At 45.7% G+C, this 24,670-nt stretch overlaps 1 protein-coding gene across 11 annotated transcripts in view; it reads right to left on the reverse strand.

Moving 5' to 3' along the window:
• The window catches only part of TERT (telomerase reverse transcriptase), a 132,180-nt gene that overhangs the window by 11,330 nt on the left and 96,180 nt on the right, over positions 1-24,670 (reverse strand). For 5 of the 11 annotated variants that reach the window (XM_054018284.1, XM_054018283.1, XM_054018279.1 and 2 more), the window contains 2 exons: positions 15,963-16,087; positions 8,636-8,773 (listed from right to left, as the gene is read on the reverse strand). In XM_054018284.1, coding sequence (XP_053874259.1) covers positions 8,636-8,773; positions 15,963-16,087 — 263 coding nt within the window. Of the gene's footprint in view, positions 1-8,635; positions 8,774-12,529; positions 12,675-15,962; positions 16,088-17,543; positions 17,752-24,670 lie in introns of those variants that run through there. The other 6 variants (XM_054018287.1, XM_054018282.1, XM_054018277.1 and 3 more) reach the window with 5 other exon arrangements.

The raw sequence follows: 24,670 nt of genomic DNA on the forward strand, positions 1-24,670 counted from the left end.
CAGTGGAACTTGTGGAGCCGGTGCCACCGGTGCCGGAGTAGATGCAGCATCCTTTCCGCTCTTCCCGGTGCCTGGGGCCTGAGATGGCGCCTGTCTGTTTTGCGGGAAGCATCCGCGCCCCTCCTTTGGTTTTGCCTTGGACCGCACTGGGGAGGATGAGCAGTGCCGGGGCCTATTTTGGTGTTCCGAGGCCAATGGCTTATGATGCTTGGCTGGTACCGGGTGTCTTGACGACTCCGGGGTGCTCCGCACCAAGGAGGCTGGGGCCAGCGTTGGGCCTTCCGGGCCCGGTGGCTGCAGCGTGACCTCCATCAACAGCTACCTTAAATGAAAGTCTCTCTCTTTCTTTGTTCTCGGCTTAAAGGCCTTACAAATCTTGCACCTCTCTGTTTGGTGATCTTTCCCCAGGCAACGTAGACAGGAGTTGTGGCTTGGGGGTCACTAATGGGCATAGGCTTGTGACATAGGCTTAAATACATGGGCCTGCGGCATGCCCCGCTGCCCGGGGCGGGTGCCACAGTCCTCCAAGCACCTAATCTATTAAGAGTTCAGCAACAATGAAACGCTAACTAACTGATAACAGCTATGCAACACTAAGGCTAAGGGAATTGCTTCTCTTACGAGAGCAAGAGGTTGTTCCAACGCCATCACGGATGGTAAGAAGGAACTAGAGGGGGGTCGGGCCAGCAGGGGTATATATGCACGGCGCAGTGGCGCCACTCTGGCAGGGGCCCCGACGGCCCGACGGGAGCCGCTAAGGGAAAAAGTTTCCGACACTCGTGCACGCGACGCGCACACACCTAATATGGAATGGACGTGAACAAGCACTCAAAGAAGAATGGGATCGTTATCTCAGTGGGATGGGAAGCAGCCCATCTCTCACTGCCCTGAGTGTTATCCAGAGGGACATGCTGGGTGTGATTCCCCACCTGTGGGAAGGGGTGGGACACTAGTACCTCTAGAGAACTTCTTTCCCCGATATACCTAGCGAGGCTACACCAGAAAGGCCTTGCCTACTGGGTCCTAAGAATACTCTGGGATTGGGTTTAAGTCTGCAACCCATTTAATCTCCCTCTTGAGGGACATCACAGCTGCTTGTGAGACCCAGGGACTGAGCCTGAACACTTGAGACTATGGAGAAGGAGCTTCCAAACTGCCTCGCTCTCTCGTCATGGTACCTCCTCTCCAATTGCTCCTCTGACCCACGTCAGATCTATCTGTGAGGTGCAGTGCTCCCACCTAGTTACTAGATAGATTCCCAATAATTAACATACCCTTAAGTGGGGTAGTAACTTTATGTTTAACTAGACTGTTAAGAAGGGCACACAGACAAAACACCAAATCAAATAAAACAGATTTATCTTTCTCAGAAAAAGCCTAAAAATAGGAGAAAACTTGTTAGCAGGTTTCAAAAAAATACATAGCATAGTCCCATCATTGTTGTTAAAACGAGGACAACAGAAATGAAAAAATTATACAGTTATTCTGGCCTGCTGGAGGAAGTCTTGAAGTAACTTTGCATTGTATAAAGGAATGTTAAAACAAGTTTAAAGAGCATCAAAGAATATGGAGAGACTTCGTATAAATGGTATGAATTTATACAAATGTTGATAGAGGAACTGCCACTTGAGCAAGCATAACTACAAAGTTGGCCAAGGGATACATTGCAGAGGGGCCCACGCAAAGTGACTTATGGAGTTAAGTTGCTTGCCGGAGCAAACCAGGAGGTGGTGTCCAAGGTATGTCCGAAGATGACTGTATCAACACTTATGGCTTAATTTGTCTTATACAAGCTGATTTGACAAGATGTTTTAAACAAAGGATGGTAGCCTGTTGCGTTTTAGTCTCTAGAAAGCCTGTTATACTTTTGTTTCATTTGTAACCATTTCTGTTTCCATTATTCTTACTCAACAAACTTGAATCTATGAATCTCTGTTCTTTGTTAATAAACTTATATTTGTTTCACCACATAGTGCTATGTTGTTATAAAGGACCTGATCCTAGCTGTAATCTTCCAGTGGTGTAAACACTGTCTCTGAGGGCAGCTGACCTGATAATTACTGAAAGTGTCCAGTGACAGGGGCTGCACACTACAGGGGGACATTTCTGGAGAGTTTGGGGACTGAGAAACATCCAGTATTAATCTGCAAGGCAAAGTAAGGGCTGGCAAAGTTCTGAGAAGTTTGTTTGGGCAGCTAACTGACTGTGAGTCTCAGAGAACTGACACACAGTTAAGCACCACCAACTCTCTCTCTAGCGGAGGCAAGGGGGTGGGGGGTAAGATGGTGACATATGGTTCTGCACACTCCAAGAAAGTGTCACAGTAATACACAAACTCTCTCTTGGGTGACTAACCAAATCAATCAGTTGACCACTTCCTGAAACTGCATACCCAATAAGTAAGAAAGTGTACATACTTGTGTATATACTTTAAAGATTGTTACAGAGTTGCAGTGTGTGTCCTTGTTTTGTAACAGGCGCCAATCAAGATTGTTGTAAAGTAGCTTTGAAACTGAACAAGTTACTGTTGTTAACTAAGAATGCATGACACTGTACATGTATCTACCATAGTGAATGGTTTCATACAGCCTTTCAAGTTCTAGGTGTATACAGACATAGAACAGACCAAGTGTACAAGCTTCTTGAACTGTACTTAATCTATACAGTCTGTCAAAAATGTAGGAGTTTTTGTTTGATAGGAGTAATAGACAGACCTTGGGGCTGCTGTAATTTGTGGGGAAGTAGGTTAAAAAGGTAGACCATTATAGATCCATTAGGAGGGAGACATTGGTGAATTGGCCTTGAAGTAATTGACTATGTCTTATGCTTTTGCTTTGGATTGTTTTCCCCCACCTCTGTTGTGTTAGCAACCTCATAATAGATAATCAATTGGCACAAGTAAAGATCTATTCTGAAAGACTCAATCAAAAATCTAAACAATGTCACCCTCTCAAGATAGTGATTGAATATAAGTGTTATTTTCTATTCTGGTTGTGTTATTTGATTCTAAAAACCTGAATGGTTATATCAACTAATTTTCTAGTTTATACCAAATCATATTCCAGTGCTATTTTAGTCGTCTTATATCTGTGGCAAATGGCCGGCGCTATTATGGTGGGTCCCCCACTATCCCTAGGAATGCTCTGACTTGCTTTTTGTGGACCGGTCGGGGCCAATCCTGTATTGCCTCTACTTTGTTCCATTGGGGTTTCACCAAGCCCTTTTCTACTACATACCTTGGCTAGCCCTCCCATGCAATTGGGAGGGTTGGCGCTGAGGCTGGCCTGTCTAAGGGCATCTAGCACCACTTCTACTTTTCCTAGGTGCATCTCTCAGTCAGGGCTATGGATGATTATGTCGTCTAAATAGGCAACAGCATACTTGGAGTGGGGTCATAGTAATTTGTCCATTAGTCGTTGGAATGTTGCGGGGGCCCTAAAAGTGAGGACAGTATGTTGGAAGAGGCTGTTGGTGTAGTGAAGGCGGTCTTCTCCTTGGTGTCCTCAGCCAGGGGAAATTGCCAATAGCCTTTGGTGAAGCCCAGGGTGGTCAAATACCAGGCCTTGCCTAACTGATCAATTAGCTTATCGATGCATGGTATTGGGTAGGCATCAAATTGGGGTATTTCATTTAACTTCCGAAAGTCGTTACAAAACCTCCTCACCTCCATCCTAATTTCTTCCCTTTTGGCCTCCAGTACTTGGTATGGTTTTATTGTTACCCTTGCTCCGGGGCAGGTGACGCTATGGTGTTGGACCGTTGTCATATGGCCTGGCTGCACGGAAAACACGTCTTGATTCTGCTGGATCATATCAATGATCTCTGGTTATTGTTCCGGGGTTAGTTCGGGGGATATCCTCACCTACCCTTGTGGGCCATCTGTCTGGGGTGGAGCTCCCTGGGTGACCAGGCATGTCTCCCGATCATGCCAGGGTTTCAATAAGTTAGCGTCCTGGTTGCTTTACCTTATAGTCCACCTCCCCAATGACTTCCACTATCTCATATGGCCATACCAGCACCAGCACCTGTTCTCCTGGCTGAAATCTTCATGCTTTCGCCTGGCAGTTATAATAGGTCCGCTGGGCCTCTTGTGCTTTCTCTAAATGCTCTCCTACTATGGGGGTCACTTGGGCTACTCGCTCTCTCATCTGTGCCACGTGCTCAATGACATTCTTCCCTGGATTGGACTCTTCTTCCCAATCCTCCTTGGTGATGTCTAATATGCTGCGTGGGTGGCCTCTATATAGTAGCTCGAAGGTGAAGAATCCAATAGACGCCTGGGGGACCTCCCGTATCGCAAACATCAGGGTAGTAGAAGGGTATCCCAGTCATTTCGATCCCAAGCCACCACTTTCCGGATCACGCTTTTGAAGGTACAATTAAATCACATGACCAGACCATCTGTTTGAGGATGATAGACTGAGGTACATAAGGCCTGGATGCAGAGTAAGGTACATAAGTCCCTCATTAATTTTCACATGAAGGGAATCCCTTGGTCAGTCAGGATCTCCTTAGGGATGCCCACTCTAGCGAAAACCTGGAGCATTTATTTTGTTATTGCCTTGGCCATGGGGCTTCTTAGGGGAATGGCTTCTGGGCACTGTGTGGCATAGTCAAGGATGAAGAGTTTGCTTCAGTGGCCCCGGGCCGACCTTTCTATGGGGCCCACTAGGTCCATGGCTATCCTTTTGAGAGGGACTTCAATAACAGGCAAGGGCACCAATGGGGCCTGTAAATGAGGTCGGGAGCTGTGCAACTGGCATTCTGGGCAGGAGGCACAATAGCACTGGACTTCCGCTTGTACTCCTGGACAGTAAAACCTCCTTAGGACTTTAACCAGGGTCTTATCTACTCTTTGGGTGTCCCCCAAATAAATGGCTGTGAGTTAGCTCTAACACTGCCTTTGTGTGCTTATAAATAAATTAAATAAATAAATGGAGATATCCTACCTCCTAGAACTGGAAGGGACCTTGAAAAGTCATTGAGTCTAGCCCCCTGTCTTCACTAGCAGGACCAAGTTCTGATTTTGCCCCAGATCCCTAAGTGGCCCCCTCAAGAACTGAACTCACAACCCTGGGTTTAGCAGGCCAATGCTCAAACCACTGAGCTATCCCTCCCCCCTGTGGTACTAAGAGCTGCTCTATCTTTTCCCCCCATATCTGGGCTACAACAGTGCAACAGATTGCATTTGACCACATAGTATGGCCCTGGGCCTTTGGATTTCCCCTCTATGGGCATGCCATTTATCTCCACTATCTGCTCCCTCACATTTGCATAGAGTGGGTCATAGGCTTGGTCCTTCCCAAAATTCTCGTGTGCGGGACCAATCTGGCCTAATTTTATGGGATGGGTTTCAACTCTGCCCCCTGAGTTGCTCTTACTGGTGCTGGGGACCGCCTCCGGATCCTCACTGGTCCGAGCTGTCTCCTGGCCTCCCGGACAAGTTTGCCTACTAACCAGGGCAATGCTTTCTAGTTCCCTGCCAAAATCCTGGTTCCTAACCTTTTATTTGCCCTCCTTTCCTGCCTAGATTTCCAGGGCTTTCGGATGCTGAAAATAATTCTGGGGCAAGTCTGGCAAAAATTGGGCCATGGGTGCCTTGATCTCAGCCCGGGGATTGCTACCCTCCCCTAGCTCTATTGGGGGCGGAGTAGGTTCTCAAACCCTGGAAGTCCCTCCTGATTAAGACCGGGTAGGGGAGTCTGGGGACCAACCCTGCGGTCACTTTGGTAGTATTCTCCTGGATCTCAATCCACACTGGGATTGTGATGTAGAAATTTACGGTGCCATGGACACACATTACTCCTGTGTTTTTGGCCTGGGTCAGTTGGTCTTGCCCCACTAACTTCCCTGAGACCAGCGTGACAGCACTCCCAGAATCCACCAAATCTGTGGTCTCAATGTCATTCATTTTTACCAACCACAGGTGTACCCATGTGGGGTCATTGCAACCCCCACCAGGCCGATTAGGCTACATTGCTCCCTGTGATCCCGCAGATTGCACTGCATGGGCTCCTCCCTGCTGGGGCACCAGGCTGCTATGTGCCCCAATTCCCCACACTCATAACATCGATACCTTACCCTAGTTTCAGAGTAGCAGCCGTGTTAGTCTGTATCCGCAAAAAGAACAGGAGTACTTGTGGCACCTTAGAGACTAACAAATTTATTAGAGCATAAGCTTTCGTGGACTACAGCCCACTTGCATCCGAAGAAGTGGGCTGTAGTCCACGAAAGCTTATGCTCTAATAAATTTGTTAGTCTCTAAGGTGCCACAAGTACTCCTGTTCTTCTTACCCTGGTTGTCACCCTCTGCCTTGGGCTATTCGGCCCGCACCCTCTCCCCGCAAGCTCTCAGGTCCCTTCATGACTTCAGGCCATTCCTCGGCACCCCTCCTTCCAGTTACAGTTCTCCTGAAGTTCTCGATAGTCTGGGGTCTCGGGGTTGGGACTGGCTTCGTGATCCATTGTGCCTCATTTTCCTGAGGTCTGGAACACTTCACGGGCTGCCAGCTGTCTCTCTATGAGGGTGACTAACTCATTATAGGTGGAAGGGTCATTCTGGTCAACCCAGGCTCGGAGGCCCGAGGATAGCCCCCTCATATACCGGTCCAGCACTAGGAGATCCATCATTTTCTCAGAGCTGAGGGCCTCGGGATGCAGCCACTTCCGGGTTAGGTGGATTAGGTCAAACAGTTGCTACCGTGGTGCCTTGTCCTCACTATGCTGCCACTCATGGAACCTCTGGGTTCACAACACCGTCGTTAATCCGAATCTGGCCAGGATTTCTGGTTTCAGCTGTGGTAGTCTGCTGCAGCCTCCCTGGCCATATCGTAGTAGGCCTCCTGGGCTTCCCCACGCAGGAACAAGGTGAGGATGCCAGACCACTGATCTTGGGGCCAGCCCTCCCACAGGGCTGTCCTCTCGAAGGCCAAGAGGTATGCCTCCACATCTTCCTCCCGCATCATTTTCTGCAGGCAGTTGCTGGCCCATACAGTCTGTGTCCCGTCATACCCACGGCTCAGCTCCATAAGGGCCTTCACCTGGTTCACCACTTCATGCAGCACAGTGCGGTCCTGGCTCATCAGCAGGCAATTGGTCTCCTGCTGCAGCCATACCGCCTCCTGTTGGGCAGCTGCTTGGATCAGGGTAGCCTTCTGTTGGGCCGCTGTGGCTTGCACTAGTGCCTTGACCACGTCGACCACCTTGGGGTTTTGTCTCACCCTGGATTAACTTCACAGTACGGAATCCCACTCCTCACACCACATGTGGCAAATGGCTGGCACTATTATGGTAGGTCCTATGCTCTCCTTTCGTGTGATGGGTTAGGGCGCCACCTCTTGCCTCTATTCTTGGGCATCAAGGGCTCCATTAGTGCCCTGGTGGAACAGAGAAGGATAGCGGGAAGGGACCCGGGCCTGTCCCCTACTCAGGGTTCCAGCCCCTTCAGCTTTGTGGGCTTCCTCCCCTCTTCCTCCTTGGGCAAGGTTTCCCTCAGTCCTCTGTGCCTGGGGAGTCCCTCTGCTCTGCCTTTTCTGGTACTGTGATCCTCTGGTTAACAACAGTACTCCTCCAAACTAGTCAGCTATCCTTCCCCCCTCCTTGTCTGACTGAATCAGAGGTTTTTATTAGGTCTCTGGCAGGGCCTTAATTGGCTCCGGGTGCTCTAATTAACTTGTAGTAACCTCTCCTCAGTCCACCAGGAATAAGACTGTGATCATCCTGGGGCTTATGTCTCTCGCATCTATCACTCTCCTGGTACCCTCTGGCCCTGCTGTATCACATATCCTATACTATTAGTTGCTTTCATTAAGGATATTTAATAAAATTCTACAAAACTAAATTTAACTCTGTAGTCCTTTTCTGTAGTTAAGCAATCAAAATTAAAAGAACCCTAAGAAAGGCGGTAGGTGTAATCAGTTAAGCAGCTGTTTAAATTAAGGTTTGCTTTATATCCTATTTTTCTTGCAGTGGTCTAGCTGCTACAGTGTGACAGAGCCACTATGTGGTAGTGTAGGTTACAGAAGCATCTAATTTGCCATGTGTCTTCTGAAAGATTGTGGGAAATGGATGTGCCTTGATCCCGTTATATTGGAATCCTGGGTTCTATACCTGAACAGATCTTGTGCACCTCTGTACATGCTTGTGTTTAGAACATTACAAAAGTTTAAAACAAAAGCAAAAAAAAGAGAAAATAAGTAAAATAAAACTGAATGGAAGAGCTCTAGAACCTTGACAATGGCAATCATGCTGAGTATATACAATATAAATGGCGCAATGATGATTTTCTGTTAAAACTAGTGGTTCCCAATGTCAATCTTTTGCCAAGAGTTTATGTTCTCGGAGGATATTTTAAGCGTCAGTTATTATTTTTGGGGTAGTAATCAGAGCATTTAAATCGCAACTCATTTAATAGGCAGAGAATTTCTATACCCATATTTGGCTAATATAAGTTAAACAATTAGTTTACATAAACCTTTAATAAGTGTCACATAATAGAAATGACACTTCTTTAACTAGAGCAGGGCTGTAGGCAATGGTGAAAAATTATACCATTTTTGTTTGCATGTGCATAAGCAGATTTGAATACATTATCTATATTTCAAAAGTTTCACTTTCAACATTACTCTGTACTTACATATTTTTAGGAACCTAAGAAGGCACTTGTAGACAACTTTGTGGTTTGTCAGTTTGATAATGAAAGCATGATAGCAAAGCCATTCTGCTGCTTCAGAAGGAAATAGCCCAGAAGCACCTTTGGTACCTAAAGCAATCCCTGAAACGAAACAAACATAGTTTTACCTAAAGCTGATTAGTATTCAAGGATGAGCAGCAAATCTCTTTCCCTCCAAACAGAGCACTTCAAACATGAAAGGATTTTTTCTTATAAAACCCATAGGGCAAGGAAGTTGTGTCCTCATTTAACAGATGAGGAACTGAGGCACAGAGACATTCAGTCCCAAGTCACATAGGAAATGTACAGCAAAACTGGGAACTAGTTAACCACAAGATCATTTCCCTGTCCATAACTCATGAATAAAAGCCCTGACTGCTGGGGATGGGAGAGGTTAAAACACAAACGAAAAATGTGCATCTTTAGTAAGTGAAAGTTAAAAAAATTATCACATTGGGTGTGATTCTCATCCCTACTCCACATCTTTTATGCCAGGTAAAAGGATCAAAATGGAATCTTCTTCGTTCCGAACTATCTCAGAGAGAATTCCTCTGGTACAGACTCTGCAGAAGACAGCTGTAAGGCTGTCTTCCAAGGACCTTCTCACAAGTTCTGGCATGGGGGCGGGAGGGCTGTGGTAGGGCAGGACCACAGCACACACTGTTATCACAGATAGGACAGTCCAGGGAGGCTTCTATAACTTACATACACTATCTAAGCAGGCTAGCAGCCCAGAATCAAGAAGGTGCAAAGATGTCTTAAAGCCATTTTATCCCCCTCGGCCCTGGACTGCAAATTTTATGCTCCACCTCTTAGAAGCACAACACGGAATCTCTCACCCATTGTGTGAGATTATGTTGTGATGTTACATGAGGACAATTAATAGAAAATAATACTTGGTTAAAATGAACACGTAAAGAAATAATTTATGAAAATTGAAAGTGTCAACTCTTTTACTAAATAGGAAAAAAAAACGGTAGGTGACTATTATGGGATTGACTAGAAAAAATGTCATGCAGGTTTCAAGAATCACACTGTCTTCTATAGGCCACAGAAATGGCGTAAATTAGAGCAAAAGATATGTTGGTAAAATATTAATTAATTTGAAAAATCCAGATTAAGAATTACTACAAGACAAAGGAGGAATGTATGAAAGAGTCAGTAATAGGTTATAGAATCTCTCTATAATTAGTTTCTGGATTTAATTTTCTCTTGTACTTTTCTTCTTTGCACAATTCCTCGTGTATATTATTTCTATAGTACTACAGATGTGTATTGCCCTTATTTTATAGAAAGTTTAAAAAAAAGTCAGACCTATACCACACACAAAATGAGGTACTGGAGGATGAGGAACAACAAAGGGCCTGATCCGGAGATATGCTGCTTGTTATATATGCAGTCTGTTACTTCCTATATATACACCTTTTAAAATACGCAGATTTAATATATTTAAGTTTAGGCATAGTAGAATGATGGCCAGAGTAGCAGTCAGCAACAGAAAGCTAATGGGGGTAGGATCTGAAGAGAGGAGCATGAGGATGTTCCAGGCATAGAGGGCTGCATAAGAAAAGGTGCATAGCTGTTTATGGAAAGAAGACAAAAACAGCATTAAAGAGAGCTGAATGGCATAATACTTATGCAAATAACAAGAAGGTAACAACAAAATATAAGATTTCAGTAGAAGCAGTACTGTGCAGCCCTGAATAAGAAGTCTGAATTTAATATTAAGGATGGGAAACCAGTGAAGGGACTAAAGGAGGGAAAATGAAATAGTTGCAGAGGAGGAGGATGCAGATGACTGCATCCTGACAAAAGGATTTGAGGAGACACAAGGTGAGATTTTGGGAGGCTAGAAAGGAGAAGGTACAGTAGCCAAGGCAAAAGATAATCAAAGCATGGACCAAGGTTTTGGGAATGGGGATGGAGGTGAAGGGACAGATTTTCACAATATGAGAAAAGAATTAGTAACAGCAGGATTTAGTAACAGCCTAAATGGAAAAGGAAGTGAGAAGAGTTGAATATAACAAAGATTGTGATCCTGGATGACCAGAAAGATGGTGGGAAGGATAATAATAATAAAGGAAGGGAAAGGAGAGGGTTTTTTATGGGAGGAGTAGGACAAGAAATTTCATTTTTAATATGTTGGTTTTGAGTTAGTGGCTGAACACCCAGTAACAGAAATGGGAGCAAATAGAAGCTTCTGCTTGAGGCTCGAAGAGGAGCAGCAGAGGAGGGTGTCATCAATACGAAGTTATGAGAGTGTATGAGCTCAACAGCAATGGGGAGAGCGGTGACCAAGGAATGTGCTCAAAGGGACATCACCAGAGAGTAAATGAGGGGAGGAGAAGCAACCAAATAAGAAAATGAAGGTGTGACGGAAGAGGCAGGAGGAAGACATGTCAAGCAAAGAACAAATAATCAATCTTACCTGGTATCTAATATAAACCAACCCTTTCCCTGCTGCATTCTCTCCTCAAGTCCTACTGCCTCTCTCAGATACCTCCTCTTTCCCATCCCATAGTGTCCCAAGATGCCACTGTGTAACTCCACTTCCCACATTTGCAGTCTGCAGTTTCCTCACCCTTCATCCTCTACCTCAAGCATAAGCTACAGCAGAGACCAGAGTGAGCAGTTGATTGGGACTCTGTTACTGTGCCTGGCCTGAGAGTAGATCAAGTAGAGTAAGCTAAAGTCACTCAGCCTAGAGCTCAAGCTCAGTGTCATCTGCCCTCCCCATGTGGCAGGAAAATAACCCTCTCCCAATAGTCCTTTCCTATGTGGAGAAAGGACAGAAAGACAAATGTACACACAAGAAGGAATGCCTCCAGTGAGAGAGAGTGCTGGGAGGGGGGAGAGCGTGTGCATGCTAGCAATGGGAGTATATGCCCAAGATTCCTGGCATGTTTGTACAGCCCAGCCTGAAATCTGTGCCACCTCATTTTCACTGTTATTTTTAGCCTTGCTAGCTAGCTTAATGCTAGTGCAGATATGCCAACCCGTGCAGCAATCACCCCTTCGACTGCAGTTGAGTCATACCCTCAAGTCTCAGCCCAGAAAAGGTTGTTGGCAACCACAGGCATGAAAGGGTCTACATAATATGATACACTTTTTAAAAAGTGTATCTTAGGCAGTGACCCAAGTGACTATGGAAATGGGAGTCAGGAAAGCTGGATTTGTACAGAACTCTGATGATTATTTCTGTTGTGACATTAGGCAAATTCATTAACATCTCTGTGCTTCGGTTTCCTTATCATTAACCTGAGATAATACTGTGAACACACTCAAAAACTTGCATTTACTTATTGTAGCCATTTAAGCAGATACCACAATATTTGTAATAATCCTTCATTCTAAGTACATGGAATATTATAAATATAAATAAAGTTAAAGGTGGTAAACACCACATTTGAGGTCACCCACTGTACTCACCCACCTCTGTGGAAATGTACTGTAAGTACCTTTAATTCATATACAGAAGTTCATCATGACTCCATAATGAAGGATGAGAGGACCCAACTGTGACATTCTGTACCTTAGGGGAGCACCCTGTAACCCCCATATTCCTCATTTATATATAATTGTGATCTTGCATATAGAGCAGGCCGTGTGAGATATCTGGGGAAAGGTTATGATCTGATAAAAGTCATTTTTTCTATCCATATATGTATATCATTAATGCATATGTAGTTATGAGAATTGTATTATATGGTTGTCACTAAAACATGGTGTAAGTTGGGGGAATCAGCCAGATATTAGCTCAGAGACAACAGCAAGGAAAGTAACCAACACCCTGGCGGGGTGTCAAACAACCCATCAACAACCATTGTCTAGTAAGGGAGCTACAACTCAATTACTTGCCTGCATGAGGCCACACCAGGGGAACTGCTCATCCTTGCCTGGAGACTCAGCAATGCCCAACAGACATGCCTGGACTTGTGTTCTCCATGTACATGGGACTGAGGGTATAAAACAGAACACAGGAGCCCCATGCTGGGCCTTTCTCCTGCAAGCAACAAGGACACTGAGAAGACTTAAGACTCCAACAGAGGAGACTGTTCAAAGTTTCCTGGGTGAAATATATGTACTATGAACTGCAATATCCAGTGGGGTGAGAAAAACTGCTTAATCTAGATGTTGCCCAGTCTAATAGGGTTGAGAGTTTAGACTGCATGTTTATATATTTTATTTTATTTTGGTAACTAACCCTGACTTTTTGCCTATCACTTATAATCACTTAAAATCTATCTTTTGTAGTCAATAAATGTAACTGTTTATCTTTACCAGAGAATTTGCCTGAAGTCTTTGGTAATCTGTTCAGGTTTGCAAAGGCTGGTGTATATCCACTTCCCATTGATGAAGTGGTGAACCAATTAATAAATCTGCACTGCTCGTCTTGAGCAGTGCAAAACGGTATATTCCTGAGGTACAGTGCTGGCGGGATCTGGCTGGTGCCTTTCCCTGTGTGATTCATGAGTGACTCTCGGAGCATTCATGCAATCTAGCTAGGTTGGGGCCTCCACATGCTGTTGTGCTGAGTTATAACAGCGCTTGGAGGGGTTTGCTGCTTGTCACTAGCAAAACATTGTGAGAGGCAGCCCAGGTTGGAGAGAGATAAGGGGGCACAGTGGTCTCACAGTCCTAGGCTGCACCCCAGGGATTGCATTACACCAACACTTATTGAATTTATTTTCTGAGAATTTAAAAGTAATATCAGTTAATTAGTTCCATCCCCAGTGGTTTTATTGGCTGAAGGAAAGGGACTCAATTGTCTATCAATTGTCTCTGACCAGTCCCAAAGCTGCAGTTGCCAATGCTTCCACAGTTTATTAAAAATGTGAACTGTGACATCTCCATTATTTTATCCACAAGGGAATACCTCCTCTCTACATACGAAGATAGGTAAACATTTTGTTCCTGCTAGAACATGTTGCTTGATCATTCATACTAATTACCCTGGTATGGGAGAATGATTCACTGCCAGTCCAACAGATAAGCATACCAGTGACTGCAGCTATTGTGCCACTGAGGTATTGTCATGTTCTGGGGTGCAATCCAGACCAGAGAAGAGTTGTGTCACCTCTTACCCCGTGACCCTGAGTGCATCACAATGCCTTGCTACTGTGGCTCTCTGCCTGGGACAACCATAGTGAGCAACAAGCATGCACTCTCTACCCGAACCCCATCACAGTGCCACAGTTATGCAGGATTTACACACAGCTTACTAATATAACTGAGGTTTACACTTTAAGCACTGGTGAAATAGTTTTAAATGATTCTCAAGTGAAAAGGCTGGGAGCAGTCAAAGAAAGGCCTAAACATGAATAAGCACCAGAAAAGGCAGGATGGGCAAAGAAGCAGATGCTGAGCTCACTAAGAAACAGTGAGATCTCGCAGCAACTGATCAGATTCAGAAGAAAATGGAGCGAGTAGCCATGCTGCACTCATAAACCATGAGACAGAATGGGGCATTTGCTGCAAACCGGGAGCCGGATGAAGGTCCCTTTTTCTCCTACAGGGCATGCAGGAGACCAAGCAGATGATCCAACAGAAGCAGTATCAATAGCGAGACGTACAGAGCTGTGGAGGTTGGAGTGGAAAAGGCTGCTAGTGGAGGAGAGACGGATAGATCTGGAGATCAGTTGTCTGAGTCAGAAAGCAGAGCTGGAGCAACAGAAGCTTGCTGACAAAGACCAACAGGCAGCTCAGACAGAAGAGGAGGGGGATGTCATGCTCATGGAACCCAGGAGGAAGGACATAAAGGTGTACCTGATAGAAGGCTAGCAGACAACCAGATGTGGGTATGATGGACCATATCACTCTGTCTGTAGCCTTCGACATTATGGGCTCTAAAAGTTATTCCAGGATTCTGACTGGATAGGTTTTTTCTAGATGTGTTGTTTGTAATGCTGTATTGTGCTGTATTGAGGTAACCGGGTTGAGCCTGAGGGTTCAGATACAAGCCCACCATAGCCAGACTCAGTGGTTGAAGCAGTAAACCCTCACCAGGAAAACGGAGTCAGTGCTGAATGTATCTGTAGTACAGCTGAAAAGGTGCTGTAGCCCAAGATCTGCTGATGTGCTAAAGACTCTGACACAGCTAGGAATGCTGTGGGCCAGAACTCCACTGAAAGCAGAGAAACTGAGGCAAGACTAGACAGTGCAGTGGCCCAGAAACTGCTGAGTGCAGAGAGATGGTGGTGGATCAGAACGCAGCTGGGCGCAGGGCAGACTCTGAGGGGGACAACACCTGGTTTCATATCCTAAGGGTGACAACTTTTTACTGTTTTGGGTGAGGAAAACTGAGGCACAGTAAGATGATGCTGTGGCCCATGATCTGCTAGGAGCAGTGGAACTCTGGCACAGCTAGGTAAATAACTATGGGCCAGAACTCCACTGAGAGCAGGGCAGACTCAGAGAGGTAAGAGAGCTGAGTAAACACCTTCAGGGATGACAAAACTCTGGGCTGGGTGACCCAGGGGGTGCGAAGCAACCACTGGGTGAAATATGGATGCTAAGGAGGGGGAAAGTGCCCCTTAATCTATAGATTTAAGATGGCCATTTCAGATGTAATTAAACATATTGAGATGTTGGAGAACAGTAGGTTCTAACCTGCTGCCAGTGGCTAACCCTCCTGCAGCTTTGTAAGGGGTTTGGAGTGACACTAAGCATCCTGTATTCACATTGTACACACTACTGTAATAATCTTTGTGCAAAATATGCCTTGTGAGGTATTGCTTGAAAATCAGCAACTCACTGATCATTAGTAATCTTGTGTGATGTATGTCTGTGGTAGGTATTAAGAGTTATGGACATATTTTTGAAGGATAACTAAAATGTGATCAGGCCAGGCAAATCGGGGAGTTGATAAACAAGCCTGTTGATAAACATTAGACAAAGGAATGTATATTTGATTCTCTGACCAGCCCAATCAGGAAAAGACAATGGTCCATTTTTACATATTAGGTAAACAAACTATGAGTGAGTCTGGCTTATCTTGCTCATTGCAACCAAGGCTGGTAGAAGCCAGAGTGGTGCTGTAGACAGGCAACTGAGGTCAGAACAGCTGAACAAGGGCTGTCTAGCATACAGACGCTCAGTGTGTGACCTACACGCTGGTAGGCTGGTTGTGAGCTACAACAGCAAAGCACTGTGAGGCACCCAGGGTTGCGGGCAAGTGGCAACCCCTCACTGGTCTGGATTGCACTTCTGAACCCTGTCACACATGTATTTTTTTAAAACTTTAAAATTCCTCTTTATTTTATGGTATTCATAACCACTTAATATGCCATACCTGTGTTTTTGGTTTTCAAAATAGAATAGCAGCATGATGCAGTATCAGAAATGATCCTCAGGAAGAAGCAAGGGTTTTTTCTAACTTGCTGGTTAAAGGGAAGCTGGAGAACACATGCATGGAACCTAATAATAAAAGAGTCTATTAAACTTTTAAAATCTCGAGTGATAATCTTAAAAAAATTAAAAACATTGATCAGAGACTCTGGGCACTACACAATATTTAGAAGTATAATAATAGCTTCTTTACCAATATCAACATTATTAGACTATTGCAGCTAAACTATACACTCCCCATTACTCCAGGCTCTGTTTAAGGCCCTTCTCTTAGGTGTTTGCTGAAGGTCAGACCGGTGGACCAAAGGTTGTGGTGTGTGACAGTGAAAAGGGGAAGTGAATTCTCAAGACACCCTACTCAGTATCACAGTCTTGTGAAAATGACTCTTCTCCTGGCTCAAACATGTTCCAGTCTCGGGACTGTCAGAACAAGCAACCCAGTTGACTCAAACTGCCATGACAGCATAGAGAGAAAGATACCATTCCTCCTGTCATAACTATAAAGGGAAGGGTAACAGCTCTCCTGTGTACAGTACTATAAAATCCCTCCTGGCCAGAGACACCAAAATCCTTTTACCTGTAAAGGGTTAAGAAGCTCAGGTAACCTGGCTGACACCTGACCCAAAGGACCAATAAGGGGACAAGATACTTTCAAACCTGGGGGGGGTGGGGGGGGAGGAGAAAGGCTTTTGTTTGTGCTCTTTGTTTTGGGGGTTGTTCGCTCTTGGGACTAAGAGGGACCAGACATCAATCCAGGTTCTCCAAGTCTTTCTGAACAAGTCTCATATTTCAAACTTGTAAGTAAACAGCCAGGCAAGGCGTGTTAGTTTATCTTTGTTTTCTCAACTTGTAAATGTACCTTTTGCTAGAGTGTTTATCTCTGTTTGCTGTAACTTTGAACCTAAGACTAGAGGGGGGTCCTCTGGGCTCTTTAAGTTTGATTACCCTGTAAAGTTATTTTCCATCCTGATTTTACAGAGATGATTTTTACCTTTTCTTTAATTAAAAGCCTTCTTTTTAAGAACCTGATTGATTTTCCTTGTTTTTAGATCCAAGGGGGTTGGATCTTGATCCACCAGGAGTTGGTGGAAGGGAGGAGGGGGAATGATTAATTTCTCCTTGTTTTAAGATCCAAGGGGTTTGGATCTGTATTCACCAGGGAATTGGTGAAGAGTCTCTCAAGGCTACCCAGGGAAGGGAATTAGCATCAAGAGTGGTGGCAGTGGACCAGATCTAAGCTGGTAGCTAAGCTTAAAAGTTTCATGCAGGCCCCCACATTTGTACCCTAAAGTTCAAAGTGGGGAAGCAGCCTTAACACCTCCAGTACCCCAAGCCATGCAGTGCCAGAGCTAGAGTGGTAGTTGGAAGAGCGCGGTCTGGCTCTCTTGTATACCTTTCTTGGAAAGGCAGTGGGAAACTTGAGCCCCACTTAGTTTCTTGCGGGAAGGGAAGAATGAACTGCTGGCACCAGATGCTGAGTCTGAGGGTCACAGTGGGGGGAAGAGAGGAGAAAACAGACATACATTTACAGGGTCGGGGGAAAAGAAGAAGAGGTTGCCCAGTTCCTGCCCCACATGGTGCTCCTTAAAGGATGATGGTGAGGACCTCAGGCCAAATCTCTTCTCCATTCCCAGCAACAGCTGTTCTGGCAGCTTTCAGGTGGTCCCAGTGCAGCATCTGCTACAGCAGGATAGAGTCCCTCATCCTGAAAGTCTGGCCTACATTCTTTGTTCCTAGAGGTATAAGTTTATATTCGGTTGTATTAAAATGCATAATTGTTTGCTTACACTTAGGCAGTCCATGTTGCTCTGTATCAGTGACCTGTCCTCTTTATTATTTAGAGCTATACAATATTCCTACTCAATATTTCCCCATTTCTACATCCAAGGAGCACATTAACCCTTTTGGCCACAGTGTTGCATTGAGAACTCATGTTCAGCTGATTATCCATCATGACCCACAAGTCTTTTTCAGTTACCACTCCCCAAATGTTTTTATGGTTTTTTTTCCAGGTCATTAGTAAAAATGTTAAAAGCATAGTTAAAAACTGATCTCTGCAGGATCACAGTAGAAATATTTCCACTTGATGATTCCCCATTTACAATTACATTTTGAGACTTGCCAGTTTGAATTCATTTAATGTGTGCCATGTTCATTTTGATTCGTTCTAGTTTTTTTTAATGAGATTACAAGTTGGGTTGATAAAGGCAATAGTGTTGATGCAATACACTTCTGGTAAGGCATTTGGCTTGGTACCGCATGACATGGACGAAAAAGTTGGATGATGGATGGTGATTGGGATTAACTGTTTTCCCCTTCTTTAATTCTTTGTTAATTGAGTCCCATATCAGCTGTACCATTATTTTGCCTGGGATCAAAGTCAGGCTGACAGACCGGGGGGTGCAGGGCTTGTTAAGGCTATAGCCTCCCCAAATTTTCCCTTAGCACCCCCCTGTCACAGCCAGTCCTCCCAGTGCAAAGATCAAACTTTATGTAGAAGTTAAGGTGGCATGGTATGCATTGCCACCCTTACTTCTCCACTGCTGCTGGCAGTGGTGCTGCCTTCAGAGCTGGGTGGCTGGAGAGTGGTGGCTGCTGGCTAGGTGCCCAGCTCTGAAGACAGCGTTGCCACCAGCAGAGGAAGACTGAGCAGGGGCTAGGGGGCCCAAAAGCAGTCCCAAGCCTGTGTCCCTGCCCGCCGGGGCATGCCGCCCAGGGAAGATGGAGGGTCTGGGGTTCCCCACAATGGCCTGGACTGACCCACTCTGGCCCAGGCTCCTGTGCCCTGCCCCCCCACGGTCGCTGCTCCCCAAGGAAACCCCCCCCCTGCCCTGAGATGGCTCTTACTGGCTGCAAGTAGTCAAAGGGAGGTGGGTAGTTGAAGAGCAGCTGTAGCCCCATGGCCCCGGGTACCAGCAGCAGGAGGAGACGGGGGAGCACACTGGCCACCTGCACCATGGCACCAGCCAGCGCAGCAGCCACCCTGCACTGCCCAGTTCTGGCTTCTGGCCTCCGACCTGGCCAGGGGACAGGGCCTCGGGGTGGGGAGAGGAGGAGGTGGGGCCAGAACTTACCTGAGGAGCAGGGGCCACGGCCACAGAGAGAAGCAGAGCCTCGTGGCAAGGGGGGGCCAGCACCTATCTGAGGAGCAGGGGAGGGACAGGTCTCTTGGCAAAGGGTGGGACCAGAATTTACTAGAGAGGGAAAGGGCGCAGCCCTCCCCTAGTTTTTTGTCTAGCCCACCTCAACCCCTCCACCAGGAAGGGGCTGGTATTGCCCCTGCTGACAGAACTATAATTACCAGGGTCACCCCATTTAGCCTTTTTAAATATTGGCATAACATTAGCTTTCTTCCACTCTTCTGAAACTTCCCCAGTGTTTCAAGAGTTATTGAAAATCAACATTAATGGTTCAGTGAGCTCTTCAGTCAGTTCTTTTAAAATTTTTGGATGCAAATTATCCATCCAGACCTGCTGATTTAAAAATGTCTAATTATAGTAGCCACTGTTACTCAATATCTTCTTGAAAAAAGTAACAGAGGCTCCTGTGGCACCTTTAAGACTAACAGAAGTATTGGGAGCATAAGCTTTCGTGGGTAAGAACCTCACTTCTTCAGATGCAAGCAAGGTTCTTCAGAAGTGAGGTTCTTACCCACGAAAGCTTATGCTCCCAATACTTCTGTTAGTCTTAAAGGTGCCACAGGACCCTCTGTTACTTTTTACAGATTCAGACTAACACGGCTACCCCTCTGATACTTAATATCTTCTTGAGTTACTCTTGGAATTGTGGAAGCAGAGAAAGAACTGACAGGAAGGGGATGCAATGCATGACAGTTCGTTAGCAAGAGTTAAGCTAACTGTAACCCTAATAACGCGAGATTTGTAGAAGCGAGGAATGTGTGAGGCAAGTGGGAAAGAACTGTGTGAGAAGTTGTTGCGACCTTGTATAGATAATGTGTAGATAATATGGAATGTAGACTAAGAGTCTACATTAGTGAGCAAAACAAGATATCAGAATGACCTATGTATAAACAAAATGCAGCTGTTGCTCATTATTGTCTGTAACAAAAGGTATAAATGCTTGCTGTAATTGTTTACCTGTTGAGAGACCTGCTTAGCTCTCTCCCTCTATGCAATTGATAGAGAGAAAATAAAGCGTCTGACTTGCTGTACCCAAACAAAAAGTGAGAACTGTTATTCTCTGACAATTTGGGGGCTCGTCCGGGATGGCAACACCCGCAGAGGTACCGGCAGCTGCTATGGATCGTTCCCCTTCGAACCCCATGGCGCCACAATAGAGGTAGGAGACCTTTTGAAATCTCTATTGGGGTGTCGGAGGAGGACTGTCCGTGGGGCCATCTGTTCCTGTTGGGCTCACGCCATCCGAACTTATTGACTGTGCAGCAAGGTCAGATGCTGAGCGGCATAGGGGAATTGTTTGCCACCCCCTTTATGCATATGCGAGGTGCATAGGTATGCACCGGTGTTGAGGGGTTATTACCACCTCATAGACTCATAGACTCATAGACATTAAGGTCAGAAGGGACCATTATGATCATCTGGTCTGACCCCCTGCATGCTGCAGGCCGCAAGACCCTTCCCTGGACTCTACCGTTGAAGTCCCCAATCCTGTGTTTTAGTGACTTCAATCGGCTGAGACCCTCCTGCTAGTGATCCCTGCCCCATGCTGCGGAGGAAGGCGAAAAACCTCCAGAGGCTCAGCCAATCTACCCTGGAGGAAAATTCCTTCCCGACCCCAAATATGGCGATCAGTAATACCCCGAGCATATAGGCAAGAGTCTCTAGCCTGACCCTTGTTGGCCATTATGCTGTTCATGTACCATTGCTTGGTTTTCCTTGGCTACTATGTTTTATCATTAAACCATTCCCTCCATAAACTTATCCAACTTAATCTTAAAACCAGACAGGTCCGTCGCCCCCACCGTTTCCCTCGGAAGGCCGTTCCAATATTTCACCCCTCTGATGGTCAGAAACCTTCGTCTAATTTCAAGCCTAAACTTCCCCCCGGCCAGTTTGTATCCATTCGTTCTCGTGTCCACATTAGTACTAAACTGGAATAATTCCTCTCCCTCCCTTGTATTAACCCCTCTGATATATTTAAAGATAGCAATCATATCCCCCCTCAGCCTTCGCTTTGTCAGACTAAACAACCCAAGCTCCTCTAATCTCTTTTCATATGACAGGTTTTCCATTCCTCTGATCATCTTAGTCGCCCTTCTCTGCACCCGTTCCAGTTTGAGTTCATCTTTTTTAAACATTGGAGACCAGAACTGCACACAGTACTCCAAATGAGGTCTCACCAGCGCCTTATACAACGGAAGCAGGACCTCCCTATCTCTACTAGATATACCTCGCCTAATACATCCCAAGACCGCATTGGCTTTTTTCACCGCCACGTCACATTGCCGACTCATAGTCATCCTGCGGTCCACAAGGACCCCTAGGTCCTTCTCCTCTTCCGTTACTTCTAACCAATGCGTCCCCATCTTGTAACTAAAATTGTTATTATTCGTCCCCAAGTGCATCACCTTACACTTTTTACTATTAAATTTCATCCTATTTCTGATACTCCAATTCACAAGCTCATTCAAGTCTCCCTGCAGAGTATCCCTATCCTCCTCTGAGTTTGCAACTCCTCCCACCTTCGTATCATCCGCAAACTTTATCAGCCCACTCTTGCAATCGGTCCCGAGGTCAGTTATAAATAGATTAAATAAGATGGGTCCCAAAACCGAACCTTGAGGCACTCCACTAGTAACCTCCCTCCAACCCGACAATTCACCCTTTAATACGACCCGCTGCATTCTCCCCATTAACCAATTCCCTATCCACCTCTGGATTTTCATATCGATCCCCATGTTTTTCATTTTAACCAATAGTTCCTCATGGGGTACTGTATCAAACGCTTTACTGAAATCCAGGTATATTAGGTCCACCGCATTTCCCTTATCTAATAAGTCCGTTACTTTCTCAAAGAAGGAGATCAGATTCGTTTGGCACGATCTGCCCTTCGTAAAACCATGCTGTAATTTATCGCATTTGCCATTAACTTCAAGGTCCTCAACTAGTTTCTCTTTCAGAATCTTCTCCAGTACCTTGCACACTACTGATGTTAAACTAACAGGCCTATAGTTACCCGGGTCACTTTTTTTCCCTTTCTTGAAAATAGGAACCACATTGGCTATTCTCCAGTCTAACGGGACTACCCCCGAGTTTACAGATTCATTAAATATAGTCGCTAATGGGCCTGCTATTTCCCGCGCCAATTCCTTCAATATTCTCGGATGAAGATCGTCCGGTCCACCTGACTTAGTCCCATTAAGGCGTTCTAGTTTTGTTTCTACCTCGGATGCGGTAATCCCCCATCCCGTATGCCCCTCTGTAACGGTGCTAGTATCCCTAATACCTTCATTGGCCTCATTAAACACCGATGCAAAATATTCATTGAGATATTGCGCCATGCCTAGATTATCTTTAATCTCCTCTCCGGCTATAGTCTTCAGCGGTCCCACTTCTTCTTTCTTTGCTTTCTTCCTATTTATATGGCTGTAAAACCTCTTACTATTACTTTTAATTCCCCTCGCTAAGTCCAACTCTTCCCGGCCTTTGGCCTTTCTCACTCTATCTCTACATTCTCTGACTTCACTAAGGTAAGTTTCCTTACTGATCCCTCCCCTCTTCCACTCTTTGTACGCTTTCTGTTTTTTCCTAATCGCCCCTTTCAGCCGGTAGCTCATCCAGCTCGGTCTAAGTCTCTTGCTTAGTAATCTTTTTCCCTTTTTGGGGATACAGGCCTCTGACAGCTCTTGCATCTTTAACTTAAAGTAATCCCAGGCTTCTTCTGCCTTTAGGTCCCTTAATACGTTTGCCCAATCCACTTCCCTTACCAGTCCCCTTAATTTGTTAAAATTGGCCTTTTCAAAATTATAAACCCTAGTGTTGCATCAAGGTACTTGGGAATAGCACCTGGAATAAGGCCTTGGGGGGTAGGGAGGTGTGTGTGTGTGTGCGTGTGTGTGTGTATTGAGTGCGTGTGTGTGTGTATTGAGTGCGTGTGTGTGTGTGTGTGTATTGAGTGCGTGTGTGAATTGAGTGCTACCGGAAGACACGCAGAGTAGTCTGCGAAGTCTTTTGGCTCGTGACCAGAACTACTCTAACGCAAGCCCGGTAACTAGACAATCTTTTAGGAGATCCGACCCACGGTGGGCTAATTCGGCCTGGCATCGTCCGGCGAGGAGACTACCTGGGTCTAAGAGTGTGTGAACCCATCTTCCCTCCCCTTTTCCTCTCCGTGTGAGCCACTGACAGTCTGATCATCTCACTGGATGCAACAGAGTAAGCGGCGCCGTCTCTCAGAGACTAGCCGACGCTCTTTGCTGAAGGGAGGTGTAGGAGGGTCGTGGCCATCCTCGTTAGCCTCTCCTGTGTGAGTACCTGTAGGGAGAGATCCTTAGTTTATGTGCCGCTAGAGTCGACAGGGCATCCTCCCTGTGTGTGTGATTGGAAAATGGGTGGGGGGACAGCCTAAGGATTCCCTCTCACACCCTAAGGGTACCCCAGCTTATTTCATGTATGTACATTATGGTCCTAAAACCTGCAGGTATTTAGAGAATTGGAATCATTACACGCGTGAAAATTCATCTAAGCAATGCCCACTAGAAGGTACCTTCAATCTAGAGAGATCATACATCTCAGAGGAGCTTTTAATCACCAAAAAGCCTCTGACACACAATGGGAGCAATTTGTCTATTGAGGAAAGGAACGGGTTAATTTGAAATTCAGCTTGGTCCAGAGATAAAGAGAAAGTTAATCTGCGTTCAAGGTCAAGAATCAATGCGGACCAGGCTAAGTGCAAAGAAAAACTGCTTTCGGCCCCAGCTGGCTGTGAAAAAATATAGACATAGTCAAACCAAAGGCAATACAAGTTACAGTGCTGAGATTACATTTGCAAAGCTTAACTGTCCAGTGAGATCCAACAGTCTGCCTTTGCGACCCTGGAGCCGGCGTGGTTTGGGGACGCTAAAGAAGCCACAGGAGCTGGCCTGGACTGGAATCACTGAAAAGACGCCCCAGAAGACCTCAGGGTGTAAAAGAACTGCCTTCCCAAGAGAGGAAGCAAGTTGGAGATTGCACAGCACCTTCTCTGAATGTTATACACAGACGTGGCCAGTCTAGACGTACATGTGAGTATGAAAGTGTGCCTACTCTCAGCCGCAGTAAATCTGAGAACCGGAGAGGGATTTAGCATTCCTCTCTCCACCCGGTTGACTGGGAAGGGTATCAGTGGATCTACCCCAGTCGTAGCAGGCAATAGAGAAGTTGGAGAAAAGGGAAGAGTTGTGTACTTTATAACTAGAATTGAGCAATTAAGAGCATAGATCATGAACCAGGCAGCAACTCAAACCTACGCCCAGGGCAAGTTGCAAGCCTTGAGACAGGACTTCCAGGCAGAAAAGGAAGCACTGGCTAAGCAAGTACCCGTCCTTCAGGGACTTGTCAGAATTTAACCATTTGTGTTTGCATATGCTGTAACAGCAGTGTGTTTGCCACAAGAGAAAATTGAATAGTTAAACGCCAATGGGCCATGCATTTTGCCCAAGTGCCAAGCCTCACGAGGGAGGACTCGGGTAGC

The sequence above is a fragment of the Malaclemys terrapin genome, chromosome 2 (genome assembly GCF_027887155.1).
Source record: "Malaclemys terrapin pileata isolate rMalTer1 chromosome 2, rMalTer1.hap1, whole genome shotgun sequence".
Classification (NCBI taxonomy): Eukaryota; Metazoa; Chordata; order Testudines; family Emydidae; genus Malaclemys; species Malaclemys terrapin.